This window comes from Cryptomeria japonica, chromosome 10 (assembly GCF_030272615.1).
Source record: "Cryptomeria japonica chromosome 10, Sugi_1.0, whole genome shotgun sequence".
NCBI classification, from domain to species: domain Eukaryota; kingdom Viridiplantae; phylum Streptophyta; class Pinopsida; order Cupressales; family Cupressaceae; genus Cryptomeria; species Cryptomeria japonica.
The window spans coordinates 923,998,223-924,015,930 of NC_081414.1; the positions used below are offsets into that span (position 1 = coordinate 923,998,223).

At 39.4% G+C, this 17,708-nt stretch overlaps 1 protein-coding gene across 11 annotated transcripts in view; it reads right to left on the reverse strand.

The window, feature by feature from the left end:
* The window catches only part of LOC131038352 (transcription termination factor MTERF2, chloroplastic), a 154,778-nt gene extending 139,308 nt beyond the window's left edge, over positions 1-15,470 (reverse strand). For 5 of the 11 annotated variants that reach the window (XM_057970750.2, XM_057970749.2, XM_057970743.2 and 2 more), the window contains exons 1-3: positions 14,937-15,470; positions 14,357-14,718; positions 13,765-14,100 (exon numbers count right to left, since the gene is read on the reverse strand). In XM_057970750.2, coding sequence (XP_057826733.1) covers positions 13,765-14,100; positions 14,357-14,718; positions 14,937-14,976 — 738 coding nt within the window. In that variant the 5' untranslated portion in view covers positions 14,977-15,470. Of the gene's footprint in view, positions 1-13,764; positions 14,101-14,356 lie in introns of all 11 variants that reach the window. The other 6 variants (XM_057970741.2, XM_057970747.2, XM_057970748.2 and 3 more) reach the window with 6 other exon arrangements.
* Positions 15,471-17,708: the final 2,238 nt, after the last annotated feature.

Here is a 17,708-nt window from a genome sequence, read left to right on the forward strand (position 1 = left end):
ATGGGAAATACGGATGTGGTTCATGGCATGACGTGGCTTCACACCATAGGTGAATTTACACTCAACCTCAGAGATATGGAGATGAAATTCAAGGTTGATGGGACTAATCATGTTCTTAAAGCTATCAAAGCCAGCAAATTGAAATTAAACACTCTTAAAAGAATGGAGAGACTTGTCAAACATGACATGGTGGATTGGGCAGCAGAGTGTAAACTCGTGCCTACTTATGAGGAGCAGCATAAAACACCTTATCGTTCAAATATTCAGGAGCTTAGAGTTAAGCATACAAAGGTGTTTAGTGACATACCTCCTGGTAGGCCTCCTAATAGAGGCATAGAACACATTATTGAGCTTGAAGAGGGCACCAAACCCATTATGATTACACCTTACCGGCACCCCAAGCGGTTGAAAGATGAAATTGAGAAAACTATCAAAGAACTTCTAGCAATGGGACACATAAGGCCGAGTAAATCTCCTTTCGCTTCATCAGTTGTTTTGGTGAAGAAGAAAGATGGTACACTCAGAATGTGCATTGATTACAGTATGCTGAATAAAAAAACTATAAAGAACAGGTATCCCATTCCTTGCATTGATGAGTTGTTAAATGAGCTTCATGGAGCTTGTTACTTCTCCAAGATTGATTTAAGAACAGGTTATCCTCAGATCAGTGTCAGGGAGCAAGATATTGAGAAGACTGCATTTAGATGTCATTGTGGACACTATGAGTTTTTGGTTATGCCTTTTGGGTTGACCAACGCACTAGCTACCTTTTAGTCCACTATGAATAGGGTCTTCCAATCTCAGTTGAGGAGATTCGTTCTGGTTTTCTTTGATGACATTTTCAGTAGAACTTGGGAGGAGCACTTGGTTCACTTGGATACTATTTTAGGCATACTTGACAGGGAGTCCTTCTACGCCAAAGAGTCCAAGTGTGCATTGGGAATGGCAGAAATTTTGTATTTGGGTCACATAATCAGCAAAGAGGAAGTTCGCATGGATCCTGATAAGGTTCGTGCCATTGTTGATTGGCCTACTTCTGAGACCCTGACTCAACTCAGGGGATTTGTTGGTTTATGTGCCTTCTACCGTCGGTTTGTTACTGGTTTTCACGGCATGTTGCACCACTCACTGATTTGACCAAGAAAGGTGCATTTGTTTGGACACCTCTCGCACAAGAGTGTTTTGAGAAGTTCAAGCAATTGATGACTACATGTCAAGTTCTTGCTTTACCCGGTTTCACCAAACCTTTTGAGCTTCATTGTGATGCATGTGGAGAGGGTATTGGTGCAGTAATTATGTAGGATCGTCATCCTATAGCTTATGAGAGCAGGAAGCTTCCAGGTCCGGAGAGGAGCTATAGTATTTATGATAAGGAAATGTTGGCCATCATGCATGCAATGGCCAAGTTCAGGCAATATTTAGTTGGCAGCAAGTTTTGTGTCAAAACTGATCATAATAGTTTGAAGCATTTTCTTGGACAGCGGGATCTAAATGAGCGTCAACAGAAGTGGGGGTCAGCAAGTTACAGTCTTATGATTTTGACATCTCCTATGTCAAAGGGACTCAGAATGTTGTTGCTGATGCTTTATCTCACCGCCCCCAATTGAGCTCCATGGCAGTTGTGTACAAAGATTGGAAACACTTGATTATAGCAAAGTATGCCAAGAATCTATGGGCATCTAGTATTATTGATGGAACAGTAGAAGACATCAGGTACTCTCTTGTGGATGACCTCATCATTTACAAAGAGAGGATATTTTTAGTTCCAGGTTCTGAGGTGAAATGCATAGTATTGAGGACTTTCCATGATTCACCTATGGCTGGACATCCTGGGTACTTTAAGACCTATAGGCAGGTACGAGAGAGATTCTCTTGGAAGGGTCTCAAGTCTGATGTTCTTCAATACGTCAAAGAGTGTTCTGTTTGCAAGCAGAACAAGCAGGAGCACAACTTCCCTGCAGGGTTACTTCAGCCACTTCCTATTCCTGACAGGAAGTGGGAATGCGTGTCTATGGACTTTATTACGGACTTGCCAAAAGCCCAAGGGAGAGACAGCATATATGTGGTGGTTGATCGGTTCACTAAGTATGCACATTTTTTCCGATCACGACTACTTATTCCACTGGTCAGGTGGCTGATCTTTTCTTTCGTGAGGTATTTAGATTGCACGGTTTACCTCTAAGTATTGTCAGTGATAGGGACAGCAGATTCATGGGTCACTTCTGGCAGGAGTTATTCAGACTTTGCGGGACAAAGCTCACTCCGAGTACCAGTTACCACCCCCAGACTGATGGACAGACAAAGATTGTCAACAAGTGGGTGGAGGGATACCTGCGGAGCTACATCTCAAGGCAGCAGAAGGCTTGGGTGAAGTGGTTACATTTGTGCGAGTATTGTTATAATTCCACTCACCACATGACTATTCAAATGACACCTTTCAGAGATTTGTATAGATATGATGCCCCTAGTTTTCTGGATTTATTGATGAGCAATTGCCGAGTACCAAGTGTTGGGAATCTGCTACAAGAGAACCAGGATATTATGAGAGCACTTCATGATAATATTCAGAAGGCTTAGAATCAGCAAAAGCAATATGCTGATCAGAGGAGGGTTGAGCGATCTTTTGAGATCAGGGATATGGTGTATTTGATGCTACAGCCCTACAAACAGTCCTCTCTTAGAAAGAAGGGCTCAGAGAAACTCAAGCCACGTTACTATGGTCCTTTCAGGATTTCCAGGCGAGTTGGCCAGGTGGCTTATGAGTTAGATTTACCGGCTGATAGTAAAGTTCATAATGTGTTCCATGTGACACGCCTTAAGAAGGCATTGGGACAACAAATAGTTCCTTCTGCAGTTCTACCACCCTTAGATGATGAGGGGAAGTTAGTGCTAGTACCTAAGGCCATTCTAGAGTTCAGAGAGCATCATTTGCGGAGAAGTGTCATCAGGGAATTTTTGATTAAATGGAAGGATCTACCAATAGAGGATGCTACTTGGGAGTGTGATAGCATTTTACAGCATCCAGCATTGAGTTTGCTTGAGGACAAGCAAATTTTGGGAGGGCGGACTGTAATGTCCCTATCCTAGTCAGGGACTTGGGATTGAGGAGTTAACTTATTTTTGGACCCTTGTAGGCTAACAGCGTATGGATAAAGGGGTCAATAATGCAGTATCTTGAGGAGTGGTCTGTCTATTTGTTCTAGTTCAGTGTTGAGTTCAGTTATGGTCTTCGTTTCATCAGTTTCTGACACTTTATGAGAATTTCCTATTTTTTAGGGAAAAATTGCTAAAAATAGACATGGTCCTATTTTCATTGGCATGGCAAACTGTGACCCTAGCTTCTGACAGATTCAGTTTCCGAGCAATAATAAGAGAGAGATGATTTTTTTAGTGGTTCCACAGGCAATTAATATTTTAATGAAATATTAATATAAAATCATAAAGTGCATCACTTAAATTTATTTAAGTGAAGATTTATTATCTCCTAAGTTAGGTGTTGCTTTTAGGGTTAAGTTGGGAACCCTAAAAGCAAGTTATTATTTTTAAATCCCTAATTGCCAAAAACCGTACCTTTTGGGTATTTAGGTAGCCAAGATGGAAATTAAACTTCATTCTTGATAGCACTTGGCTATGGCGGCTAGGGTTTGGACCTGTTTTGGAGAGCGTGCATTCTTCAAAATTCAGTAGCTTTGAGATTGTGAAAGATCAATCGAAATGTTGCAGCTTGGTTGGCTTCATTCAGAAGTCAAATTGAATTGAATTGGGGCAGATTTGGCTTCTTACAAGGCAGATTTGTTGTAGGGTTTCCCTATTTACTGTTTTGTTGTTGATTCTTCTGTGGTTTGGAGGCTTCTTTTCCCAAACACACAGCTTGCTCATTTATTGGCACCATCTTCCACTGTTTGGGTGTCTTAGCATTTAAATAAGAGCAGATCTAAATTGTTCCATAATAAAAATCAAAACTTTGGAAGTTGCTGATTTATTCTTTCGTTTCAATAAATTGGCTAAGGACCTACGGGTATGCTTTTAAATTCTCTAATTCATTGTTTCATTTGATTAAATGCATGCATTATTCAAAATGTGTTGCAAATTAAAGAAACCCTCTTCTGCAACTTCTGTCTATTTCTGAAAGACCATCTTAATAATTACTAGGGGATATAAGTTGTTTTAATTTAATAAAGTGATTCCTAGGTGTGGGCGCCCAAATGAGAGTTATAAAAATGATATTTAAGTTGAATAAAATATTGCAAACCATAAAAGGAACATGGGGATCTTGGAAGAGAATAAATAGACATCTTGGAGCTCATTTTCAGTACGTCTGATTTGGAAATTGATAACAGAACTCTGTTGGATTGAACTTATTCATCCTTTGGCTTTCGGAGGACGAAAACCTTCATAAAGAACATATACTTCATTGGTAAAAGACCCTGCCTAATAGATTTAATGGTGGTTTCATTCAAAGATCACATTCGAGCTACATTGTTTGAGATTTCAATTGGTATCTTCAATTTGAGCATAGAAATCAAGGACAGATTTGTGGAGAAAAGGGAAGGAGCAAATTGGAGAGTTTTATAGAAGATTTTAACTCCTTTGCTGGCCACTTCCTTTACTAGACAGGTCGTTCAGCTGAGAGTTAGGTGTGAGGGTTTGCACATGAGTCTTGGCATCCAAGTTGAGTGTCTTTTTGCTGTTTGGAGGGCATCTAGGGCATAACTTCCAAGAGACATCCAGTTTGTAGCATTTTGAGCAGATTGTGGAGAGTGGCATCCGAGTTTGGTGTTTCCAGTTTGCTGCTCCAACTTGCTTTTCCAACCTGTGTCATTTCAGAACAAATGGGTATGAATGTATGTCCATTTTGAAGGCATTTGGTCATCTGGGCATTGTTTAAAAACATAATATATTGCTATCCACATTTTGTAATACACCTGATATACATTTCCACTTGTGGGATATTGGGCATTTTTCTATTAAATCTTGCTCTAATTATTATCTCGCATATTTTTGTTATATCTTGTTGTAAATATTATCTCTGCATTTCCTATTTGTGTTATGGTTTACCTGCAAACTATTTCAAGCATTAAACAGAAAACTTAAAAAAAAGTAAGGGTGTATATTACAAATTCTCATGGCCTACAGTCTTGCCAACTAATGCTTCATGGCCTATAATACTTCTACATACTCTCCCAAGTTTTGCACTTTCTCTAAGATCATCATTCATCTCCTCCAAATGTTATATGTATGTTCAAATAGCATAAAACTGTTGGCATTTTTGATGATTGATGCTGTGATTGTCATTGATGGACACACACTTGCATTGAGATCACTTTTATAGGTATGTGTTATCCTCAACCGGCAATTGTTCCTAACCGGTATGATGCATTACAGTCTTTAGACTATCGGTGTTTTGCAGAATGTGTTTACCGGTCTGAAGCGGTATGTTGACCCCAAGCGGTTCGAGGATCTCAAGCAGTACGAAGGATCAAAGCGGCAGAACACATATTTCCCAGTCTTCATTTTTGTCAAACCGGCAACCAGTATTTTGTGTGAACCGGTAATACTCCGTGATGAGTTACCAACCGGCATTTTGTGATGAGTTACCATCCACCGAATGTTTGACAGTGCCGACACTTTAACGGTGCTTTTTGTGTCATGTTACAAAATATGTCTAGATGCATTGAACCTAGGAAATTGTATTTGTAATCCTATTGGACCGACATGAAATCAGATTCCTTTATAAGGACATCATGTCTAGGGTTTTATGTTGTTGCTAGGGTTTAAGGTGGTTGATGAGTTAGAGAGAGTGTGAATGTGTTGAAGACTGAAGTAATGCTGGAATGCATTAAGGAACGAGCCATCAAGGATCTAACCAAGCAATTTGTGCAATTTGCTAGATCACTCACTTGTTGATTACTCACATCTTCAACAAGTCTGAAGCCCTTAACCGGGTAGGCCCAAAAGCCTTTTGTAAATCCTCTAACAAGGTGGTTCACATCTGTGGATCTAAAATCCTCTAGCAAGGTAGTCTTTAATTGGACTTATCTCCTAACAGAAATTGAGATTCCTAACAGGATTTGTTCTGATAAAGAACATTGTATGACCTTAACCGGTCTGGTTCCTATTCTGCAGATAGTTACTAGTGAGTTTCATCTCACCGTGGTTTTTCCCATTTGGGTTTCCACGTCAAAATCTCGTGTTATGGTGTTTGTGCTTCTGTGGGTAAATGCATTATTTGCTATTTGGTTTGCATGTGTGCTAACCGGTTTGTCTGCTAAACTATTTTACCGGTTTACTGTTAGTCTAGTAAAGTGTTTAAGTACACTAATTTTTGGCATACTAATTCAGCACCCCCCCGCCCCCTCCTCTTAGTATTCATCAATTGGTATCAGAGCCAACCTTTCTATAAGTCTAACCACTTGGAAAGAGATATGGGGGAATATACTATGAGGGAACTTACTCATCGGCTCACTCAGTCTGAGCAAGCCTATGATGATCTTATGGTCGAATATAAGGCCTCTCAAGCAAAAAGGAGAGAACATGCTGAAAAACTGATGGAGCTATCTGAAAATAGTTCCTCTGATGAAGCGGACATGGAAGCCCTGATTCAAGAAGTAGAAAAGCTAAATGAATCTAATTCCAACCTGAGAAAAGAATTGGAAGGACTGACTATTCGAATGTGCCAAGAGCTTGAGAACCGGAGGAAAGCTGAAGATCAAGTAAAAGACAAAGATCATGAAATCTCCAAGCTGAAGCAAGAGATCAGTGCCCTAACTGCTCAACTCCATGCGAGCAAAGTGGAAAAGGAAGACATGCAAGGAGAACTGAACATGACCATCTCTGAGAATGCAAACCTGATGGAAACAAATGCTACTATTTCCAAAGAACTCTCTGAGTCAAAAGAAATACTTGCTAAGTTCAACAAGAGTACTGTTAAGCTAGAGCAAAAGCTTGAATCAGCCAAACCTGTCAAGAATACTGATGGACTTGGTTACTCCAGTCATGAGCAAGGTGAGACCTCTAGTGCAAATGTGAAGCATCAAAGAGGCAACCGACATTCAAAGGTAAAGGTAAGCAAAAGTTCAAACCTGTTTGCTTTAACTGTCTTAAAGAAGAACATACTGCTAATGTATGTAGGAGTAAAGCCTACAATAATTTTCCTTACTTTATAAACAATGTACCTAGATCCAATAAGTTCAATGGTAACTGTTATGCATGCAACAAGTTTGGGCATAGAGCATCTGAATGCAGGTCTGTTATGAACAACACTGGAAGATATCCTCAGAGGACTCAAGGAGTTGGTCCAGAACCTTTTGTGAACCGGAATCACAACCGGTGTAATGCCTTTAATTATCAGTCAGGACGCGGTAGCTATCAAGCGGCAACCAGATGGAGAGCAAACTGTTTGATCTGTCATGGTCATGGTCACACAGCTGCAACATGCAGAAGGAAGAATGGAAACATGAATAATGGACCTTGGAGAGCACCTGGAATGGTCTGCTATCATTGCAACAAACCGGGTCACATTACCAGATTCTGCAGAACAAGAAAGAACATATCGGATGACATACCGGTCACTCCGGAAGGAAAGATTGATATTGACACTGTTCAAGCGGATATGAACAAAACCTGGAAGAAGAAACCAACAATGTTGCAAGAAGAACCGGTTTCTACACCTAGTGTGGAAATCACGGAACCGGCAAACTAAGCATCAGAAAAGCTTAGGGGGAGCAAACGGTGAAATGTTTCGAACCCCCGGTTTATACCGGTAAAAGACCTTAACCGATATGTGATACCTGTCATTTGGCAGAAGACCGGAAACGGTAACAGGCAAATTAGGGTTTACGCCCTAATGGTGGAGCATTTATTACGGTAGGTGAGGAATATGTTTAAAAGGAATTTTCAAATCATTTCTCACTATCATTTTTTTCGAGCGAAGAAGTTTTTCAAGTGCAAAGCAAAGAAAAAGTGACTTGTGTTGCGATTCAAAGAAATCTTGAAACCCTGAAGAAGATTCAGAAGCAAATATCAAACGGTCAAGAGAAGAACTCAAAGCGGTGATTCAACAACCGACGAAGTGTGAGGCGAAGTGGAATTTGCAAGCCCTAGAGTCTCGATTTTCGAAAGGTATTTCTCATAATTCTCTGATTATCATGGCTTCCGCATCTCATGATAGTTCTAGTGCAACTGTTGATTCTATGGACTTCATACAACGAAAGTCGAAATATAATGCCTTGTCTCAAGTACCGGCTGGTGTTATAGTAGAAGAAGGGATTTCCGATTACATAGACTGCAAAATCGAAGACCTAGGGTTTCTTGTGATCTATTCCCAACTAAGCTTATTCTGCAGAAAGAATAAGAAGATTAAACCGGAATTCAACATTCTGGAAAAGAAGAAACTCCAAAATGCAGTTTACTTTCTTGAAGAATTTCAGATGATCACATTCGCATTATCCTAAGCAGGGTACACGGTGACAAGATGTACCTAGAGCGAACGCATGATATCACACCGGAAGCGATTCATGCCGTCACCGGTTTCTGCTATACAGGGGAAGTGCCAGCCCTAAGGAAGGTCAGCAAGACTGAAATGTCCAAGCTCACCGATTCAGTGAGCGACTCACGTGGCATGACCGTCAACTCAATCAAGGATGATCTGGTCAAGTATGCCTGCATGGTGATAGGCTACCGGACGTTCTCTACCAGCAGAATTAATTATGTCTCTGCTGCAGCGGTAAATGCCGCTTAAAGGATGATCAAGGAGGATGCATCGTTTGATCTGTGCACCTGTATGCAAAGACAACTTCTGTTGAATCTTAAGTCAATCAAACAGGACAATGCACTGAGATTCAAGTTCGAACAACTACTGGTTGGGTTGTTCTTTTACTTCCAAGGCTACTTTCCAGGAGTAGGTGATATTCAGTGGTTTGCCGACCAACCGATAACAAAACAAATCAAGGAGAGCCTACAAGCGATTGGAACCGGCTATCCGAAAGTGCTGAACAAATACTTTGATGAGTTCAGACGCAAGATGAGTCAAAGGATAAGAATATTCGATGATTTGGTCAAAAAGTATGAGGAAGACATCTGCTTCACCATCAAAGTGGATGAATGCATAATGGAGGTTGTTGAGCCTAGACAGGAGGAAGTAGAGCCTATGGGCTATGAGGTAATGTATGATATGCTGGACGGGTATGCTTCTACCCTAATCGCCTCACCCCTTGATCCTAAGGCAAAGAGAACCGGCACCTATTTGGAAAGGGTTGCACCGGTTGTAAAACCCTCTGAAAAGAAAGGAAAGGCAGTGCCTTCGGCATCGGCACCGGTTACTGCAGCCAGTCCCAAAGTGACCAAGCGGTCACCAATTAAGAAGAAACCGAAAGCGGCACCTGCAAAAGTCTTCGAGAGGAAGCAGAAGACAAAAAGCAATACACCTGACTCAGAAGAAACTATGTCAGAAGAACCGCCTAAGAAGAAGACTAGGCAAACAAAGAAAAAGACAAAGAATGAACCAACATCATCTGCACCGATAAATATTGACATTTCTTCTTACAAACCTTTGACACATTGTCAAAGAACTATAAAGAATATTAGGAGAAAAGTGTTGAATGATTTGATTGATTGTTTTGATGATTTCAATGATGATGAAAAGGAAGCAGTTGAACAAGAAATCATTAGGTATTTATGTGTTAATGACCGATCGCCTTCAGAAATTAGATCTGAGACACCGGATTCTTTGTATAATTCTTTAGACAATAAATGGCGCATTGCCATAGAAAAGGAACAGGAAATGAGGGAGAAAATATTTGCTCAACATTTTCTTGATGTATCAAATTCAGAACTTTTCGAAGTTATGAATAAATACAAAGGCCTCTTCTTCATGAGAAGAAGAAGACTCTTGTTACTGGAAGGAAAGGGTCAAGAAGTGATCAAGGATACACATACTCATGCTCAAGAAGCCCTTAAGATGCATCAAGTGGTTGAAGCCAACAAAAAAGTTGAGCGAGAACCGAATACTGGCAAACCGGATGAGGTGTATGACAGTGAAGAAGAACCGGTCACAGAACAAATGGACCCCATTGATGTAGACGCCTTAGAAGGTGAAAATGTTACTCAGGATGCACCATCAGAAGCAACAGGACAGGAGAAGCAGGCAGAACAGGTAGAAAAGCAAAAGGAAGCAGAGGACAAAAAGGAAGAAGCAAAGAAGCAAGCGGAGGAGAAGAAAAAGGAAGAAGATGAGGAAAGGAAAGAGGAGGAAAAGAGAAAAGAGGATGAGAAGAAAAGGAAAGAGGAGGAAAAGAGGATGAGAAGAAAAAGAAAGAGGAGGAAAAGAGAAAAGAGGAAGAAGAGAAAAAGAAACAAGAAGAAAGAAGAGGAGGATAAAAAAAAGAAGAGAAAGGAAGCAGAGAAGAAGAAAGCAGAGGAGGAAAAGGAAGAGGAGCAGCAAAAAGAAGCAGAGAAGAAAGAGAAGGAAGCAGAGAAAGTAGAAGCGGCAAAAAGCACTCAGATGGAGACTCCAAAGGCAACCGATAGTCAAGCCAAACCGGCTGACCTCACCAGTCCTATTGACCTCCAGTCTGCAAACGAAATGGAGCTTCTATAGAGCATTAAGGTTACTCAAGAATGCCTTGAAGTGATAAGGAGGAAGAAGGAGCAAGATGTGATCCAAGCTGCGGTGGACACTCTTACCGGTTTGTTACCTGGCACAAACCTCCCCAATACTGATTCATCACTGGCACAATTGAAGCTCCTATGCACCGTAGTGGATGATCAGGTGCAGAGCCTAGAAGAGGTAGCAAAGGCAAATGCCAAGAAAGAGCATCAAAAGGCTCTCAACATTGCCCTGGTGAAGAAGCTAAAAGAGCTCCGATCCGATCTGCAAAAAGCTCAAAAAGACATAAGGAATGCTATGGATGAGGAGAATCTACTACGGAGTAAGATTTGCCAACCCCATCTCTTCTGTGATGTGCTTGTACAGAAGCAAAAGCTACAATCTGACTTGCAGTTATACATGAGCACCTTCAAGCCGCCATATAACTCTTTTACAACTTATGGACAAACCGTTCACTGGTTTCATATCCAGTCTGCCAAAATAGAGTTGGAAATCAGCAACCGGACTCGAGATTTGCAGGAACCACAACTGGTTCTAGTCCCACGCCTGCAAATACTTCAGAAATGTTATCTCAATTTGGATGCCTTAACGGTGACTCAAGAGATGAGCACAATTGACGCCATGGAAGAACAGGTCTCCCAAATGCAAACAGAGAAAGAAGTGGCTACCTTCCTACTTGAGTCCTGGTCCTTATCTATGAAACAATTTTTGCAGGACTTTAAATCATTTTTTGACAAGTTTTATTCTTTATTGTCATAAACTCTTATTCTCTTAATACTAATGCAACAGGGGTTGGTCTGTAATATTTTGTTGTCATTGTTGGCAAAGGGGGAGAAGTATAAATTTTGAATGTTTTGATGTATACTTTCATGTTATTTCTGTTAAGAAGTAGTATACATTGTATTTTCTGCAAAAGGGATAGTGTATATGCTTAGGGGGAGTAATTTTGATTATGGCATATTTTTGTTATAAAACACTTAGATGTCAAAATTTTCCTAAGTGTTGCCATCAATGCCAAAGGGGGAGATTGTTGGCATTTTTTATGATTGATGTTGTCATTGTCATTGATGGACACACACTTGCATTGAGATCACTTTAATATGTATGTGTTATGCTCAACCGGCAATTGTTCCCAACCAGTATGATGCATTATAGTCTTTAGACTATTGGTGTTTTGCAGAATGTGTTTACCGGTCTGAAGCGGTATGTTGACCCCAAGCAGTTCGAGGATCTCAAGCAGTACGAAGGATCAAAGCGGCAAAACACATATTTCCCAGTCTTCATTTTTGTCAAACCGGCAACCGGTATTTTGTGTGAACCGGTAATACTTTGTGATGAGTTACCAACCGGCATTTTGTGATGAGTTACCATCCACCGATTGTTTGACGGTGCCGACACTTTAACGGTGCTTTTTGTGTCGTGTTACAAAATATGTCTAGATGCATTGAACCTAGGAAATTGTATTTGTAATCCTATTGGACCGACATGAAATCAGATTCCTTTATAAGGACATCATGTCTAGGGTTTTATGTTGTTGCTAGGGTTTAAGGTGGTTGATGAGTTAGAGAGAGTGTGAATGTGTTGAAGACTGAAGTAATGTTGGAATGCATTAGGAACGAGCTATCAAGGATCTAACCAAGCAATCTGTGCTATTTGCTAGATCACTCACTTGTTGATTACTCACATCTTCGACAAGTCTGAAGCCCTTAACCGAGTAGGCCCAAAAGCCTTTTGTAAATCCTCTAACAAGGTGGTTTACATCTGTGGATCTAAAATCCTCTAGCAAGGTACTCTTTAATCGGACTTATCTCCTAACAGAGATTGAGATTCCTAACAGGATCTGTTCTGGTAAAGAACATTGTATGACCTTAACTGGTTTGGTTCCTATTCTGCAGATAGTTACTTGTGAGTTTCATCTCACCGTGGTTTTTCCCATTTGGGTTTCCACGTCAAAATCTCGTGTTATGGTGTTTGTGCTTCTGTGGGTAAATGCATTATTTGCTATTTGGTTTGCATGTGTGCTAATCGGTTTGTCTGCTAAATTGTTTTACCGGTTTACTGTTAGTCTAGTAAAGTGTTTAAGTACACTGATTTTTGGCATACTAATTCACCCCCCCCCCTCTTAGTATTCATCAAAAACAACCCAAGTAGATCAAACACAACAACATCCAAGTGTGTACCACATGTTATGTGATCCTAATCGTTGGTTTTTGTTAGGGTTCAAAACTCCTACAAACCAAACCATGAAGGTACACTCGCAACAAGTGGTATTACTAAGAGTCAATAGTGTTGTTGACTTCATCCTTAAAGGAGTAGATCCCCCCATATGATTCAAGGGTTTTCCTTGCTAGGTCAAATAGCAATGCTCTTTTGGGATTTAGGGCAAAGGCTTAGCAAGCCAGATTTGACCGTTAAATATAACAACATTCAACTCAATCATTAAAAGATTAAGGGTCACATGAAAGTACAACCACTTTAACTTCTAAATTATTTATTTATCCTTTGCAGCTATAAAATTATGTACATTTACTTCTATCACCAACAAGCATATGATAGATATCTAAATCATAGCATAGTATAGCACAAACAAGCCAATGGAAACTAGACAGCCATACATCTCCCTAAAAAGTAAAACATATACAAAATCCACAATTTAATGAACTTTTCTATTCTAGTTCTAAAATCTTTCCTACGCATCTTTCTTTAATCAATATTGATCACGTCTGATTATTATTAGTACTATTTAACACATCTAAATTCTAACAATTTACAATGTTGTCCACAGGAAATCTTCTAGATCTAGATCATGCAACAAAATTAAATAATCTATAGCTTAAGCTTAACAAGACATTAGTTCATTTAAAATGGGTTCTATATAATTTTACCAAGGAAGGGTCTAAGATAGAATTGAAAAAGGTTATGATTCCATGTCAGAACAATAAAATATTGGAAATAGAGATATTAGGCAGCCAGTAATGAGCATGGAACGTCACAATGAAATCTATTAAGTCACCTTTTCAAGGCAATTGCAAAAATGGAGCTACAAAAGCTAACCTGAAACTATGAAAGTGTCATCTACAAGAATTTTCGCATAGGTTATAAGTCAACCAACTTTTCATCAATACAAACTAGCTAAACCTTAGTTATGAAAGACAAACCTTTTCAATCAAGCCAGGCAAAGTCTCTCCCAATAAATATCGAGAAATGTGCAGTGTTGATGATGGATTAACCCCTATGCTCTCCAAGTATGGAATAAACCCTGCACCACGCTTTCTTCTTGCTATCTTAAGTATCTTATCACTGAATGTCAGGTGTTCTACTCCAACACCCCCAATCTCTGTTTCCCATGAACCCCAAAGAGCAAGTTCATCCAACTCATGCACAACATCCATGAGTTCATGAGTGTAACTTGGAGCATTCCTTGATATGATCATTGCATCTGCCTTTGAAATACCTAACTCTTGAAGCAACACTGTTACAGCGTCAAATGCTTCCTGGTGCCAGTAAAGTAAAACAATTAGGGATTTGTTCCATCAATTGATGTGTATTCTCCAAACTTTCCCAAATTCAAATCCAGGAACAAGCGTCTGATTTATCTCCCCAATAAACAAGCATTACAACCTATCGTTGCATTTTTAAGTTCTTAATTCTGTGCTGGATTACTTATTTATATAAATATTATCCAAATCCATCTAGTAAACAGTATCTTTTATTTTAGGCATATAAGTCAATTAATATTAAAATTCCAACCTGCATTTTGTCTGTGGGTGCACTATCCATGGCATTGTCTGATGCACAGCACCATCCCCTGAGGCCGGAATATGGTGCAACTGAAAACTTCAACGCCTTCGAGTTTGCAGACAAGTTAGCTCTCACTGTAACACTTAGAGGGCAACAACTCGATGCGCTTGTTTGTAGATGCGTATCTTTTGATTCAGCTCTAGAACAATCTATTAGCGGCACACATTTTTTGAAACGTCGATCATATCCAAGAATGTGTATTATACTGCTAGATGTATACCTCCCTGAGATTGCCATGATACGAGTGGCTAAAATGGTTTTTGATAAGGAATTACCAACTCTTCTTGACCCCTCATCCAGATAAAGAAATCCTGCTTCAGGATAATGGAGGAAATTCTATTACGAAACTATGACCAATATTTGAGTTAAAAGTCTGGATCAACAACTGGTCCCATGTGCTGCATTACTGATTTCAGGACCGTGCATCATGCCTTGCCCAGATGACAGAGGCCTTGAATATAAAGATCATGTTAATTACAAATTATAGATTATCAACATAATCCGAGTAACAAATTTAAGAATGTCTTACTTTTACAGAAAGCAGATTGGACGGACTGCAGCCCCTGCATTCATGACTGCAATTTATTTGTTCGGCTCGGTGAAGCATGCAAATTAGTATGTATCGATTAATGAACTAAATCTAGTCATTATAATAAACCTTTGAGATTCAAATACCTAGATGGAAACAGGGCATAAAAATAAATATACAAAAAGATACCGCGCTCGGTAGCCATGTTACTAGAAACGCTCCGGGCAGCCCCAAATTCCGGTGTTAAACGAGTAAACGGTGTTTATGTTTGGAACAACCGTTTTGAAATTTCTACAGCGTTTGTCTTCCCGGCAAAACCTCCATCGATAACTAGAATATAGGTTTCTTTGGCAAACACTTCCGTTTCGCTTTCCTAGTCTTTCCAAAATCTCCCGCGCTCCATCGAAGGACGGCCGGCCGCTGCTTGGATTAAAAACGCCTTCGCTCTAAATTATTCCGACCTCCGCGCAGGGTGCTCGCGGGTCCGACTAAAATCAAACTGTTTGAACTCGTAGACGTCATTAAAAAATGTCATTCATTCATTTGTCTACGTATTTGTAAGGAAAGCTACGGTGTAGAAACACTTTCCTAATATCAATTAGTAGAGGATGTAAGCAACAATATCTTTCTATTTCTTAAATTGTAGAATTTTAAGATGATTTAAGCAGAAGAATAGAACACGTATAAAGACCATACACATAAATACGGAGATTATTATAGTGGGAAACCTTTTCGGGAAAAAACCCACACACTAAAAAGCCAAGTTTCTCCTTTGTATTACAATAAACAATAGTACATACAATTGACAGCGGACTTTTTGCACAGGCTCAGATTGTACTACAATCAACCCATATTTCTATCACACATTCCTAATGAATCCTGCAGCAATTTATACACCCGCAATTTGTTATGGAATGTGATACTGCAACCGTCACTTCACAAACGATCAACTAACTCAGCGTTGTTACTTGTCCATCTGGCGGTCATCAAACTATGTACGGACACCACCATACAATGGATGCTACACCGCGGTCATCGTACGCCATTGGAACCACCGTACGGGTCAGCATTGGCAACTACTATAGGTTAACTCAATATGTACGAGGCAACAACCGTATGGTACGTATGAGGCAACAACCGTACGGTGCGTACGGGTACGTACGTACTTCAACAATATTTACTAGCGACCCAACTATGCATCACCCAGGCATCTCCTCGTCATCCTCAAATTTTAGTTGATAAATATGGACAGAACTAATCGGTTCTATTAAGACTATAAACTAGCAATTGTCATTTAGCAAATGGTGTTGTTTGTGCAACAAAAGTATTATTGAAGTGACAACTTGAAATCAAATATTCATCCTTCCAAACATGACCAAAAAAAAACTTTTTGAGTCAGGTATATAATTACGCTCCATTAGAAGAGAGGAAGAAAAAGGGATATATATATAGCGGGGGGGTGGGTAGGGAAATAGAGATATGAGATATTGATAGAGAGAAAGATGGATATGGAGATGGAGGAGATGTATAGAAAGAAAAGAAGGTGGAGAGATATAAAGATAGAGGAAAGATAGATAGATAGATGGATAGATAGAACTGAAAGAAATAGAAATATGAGATATTGATAGAGAGAAAGATAGATATAGAGATGGAGTTGGAGTTGAAGATAATGATGGAGGAGATGTGTAGAAAGAAAAGAAGATGGAGAGATATAAAGATAGAGGATAGATAGATAGAACTAAAAGAGACAAATATATAGATAAAGAGAGAGAGGGAGAGAGGAAAATGGAGGGAATGATAGATGGAGATGTAGATAGTGAGATGAAGTGATAGAAAGATAAGAATATATAGAGATAAGGAGAGAGGGATAGAAAGAAATAGAGATGGATTAACAAATAGAAATGGAGAAGAGAAGGAGAGGGATAAATTATGGACATAGAGAGTGGGAGAGAAAAAGAGGGAGAGATAGAGATATATGAGAAGATAAAGGGAGAGAGAAGTAGAGGTGGGGAGATTAATGGGGCGATATGGGGAGAGTGAGTGAAGTAGAGATGGGGAGAGATAGAGAGAGAGGGTTTGAGAGAAAGGTGAAGTAGAGAGGTATAAAGATGGGGTGATAGTGAGAGAGAAAGAGAGATATGGATAGAAAGATGGAGAAATAGGGATAGAAAGAAGAAAAGATAAAGCTCGATAGATATAACTTGGGAAAGATAGAGTGAGTGTGTGTGTAAGCGAGATAAGAAGTGGTATATAGAAAGAGGCAAAGAGACGGAACAAATAAGAGAAATAGGAATTTAGATAACGAGTTGGATTGAATAAGAGAGATAAATATATAGAGAGGGAGAGATGGAACGTGAGTGGAAGAGAGGGAGAAATGGAGATAGAAAGAGAGAGATGATAAAAATAAATGATTGTCTTTCCATAAAGTTTCATGTGAATATATTTATGTATTCAATTAAATGATTGTTTAAAATAAAAGATTTTTTTTTTCATGATTTACTACCTTTTTGTTTTTTAACTTGTGAAAAATTAAAATGAGTATATTTCTTTAGTGTTTAGTTCAGTGGTTGTTTCATGTGGTATCAAAGCATTGGGTTCAACTCATGGACCTATGAGCTCATTACAAAAAGCTAATGTTAGGATACACACAACAAGTACCACAATTACAACAACACACGCGACAACAACATTGTCCTTTGCTAACAATTTGAGCTCAACAACAACCCATTCAATAAACGCACCAATTTCAATCTCAAACACAATCCAACATTT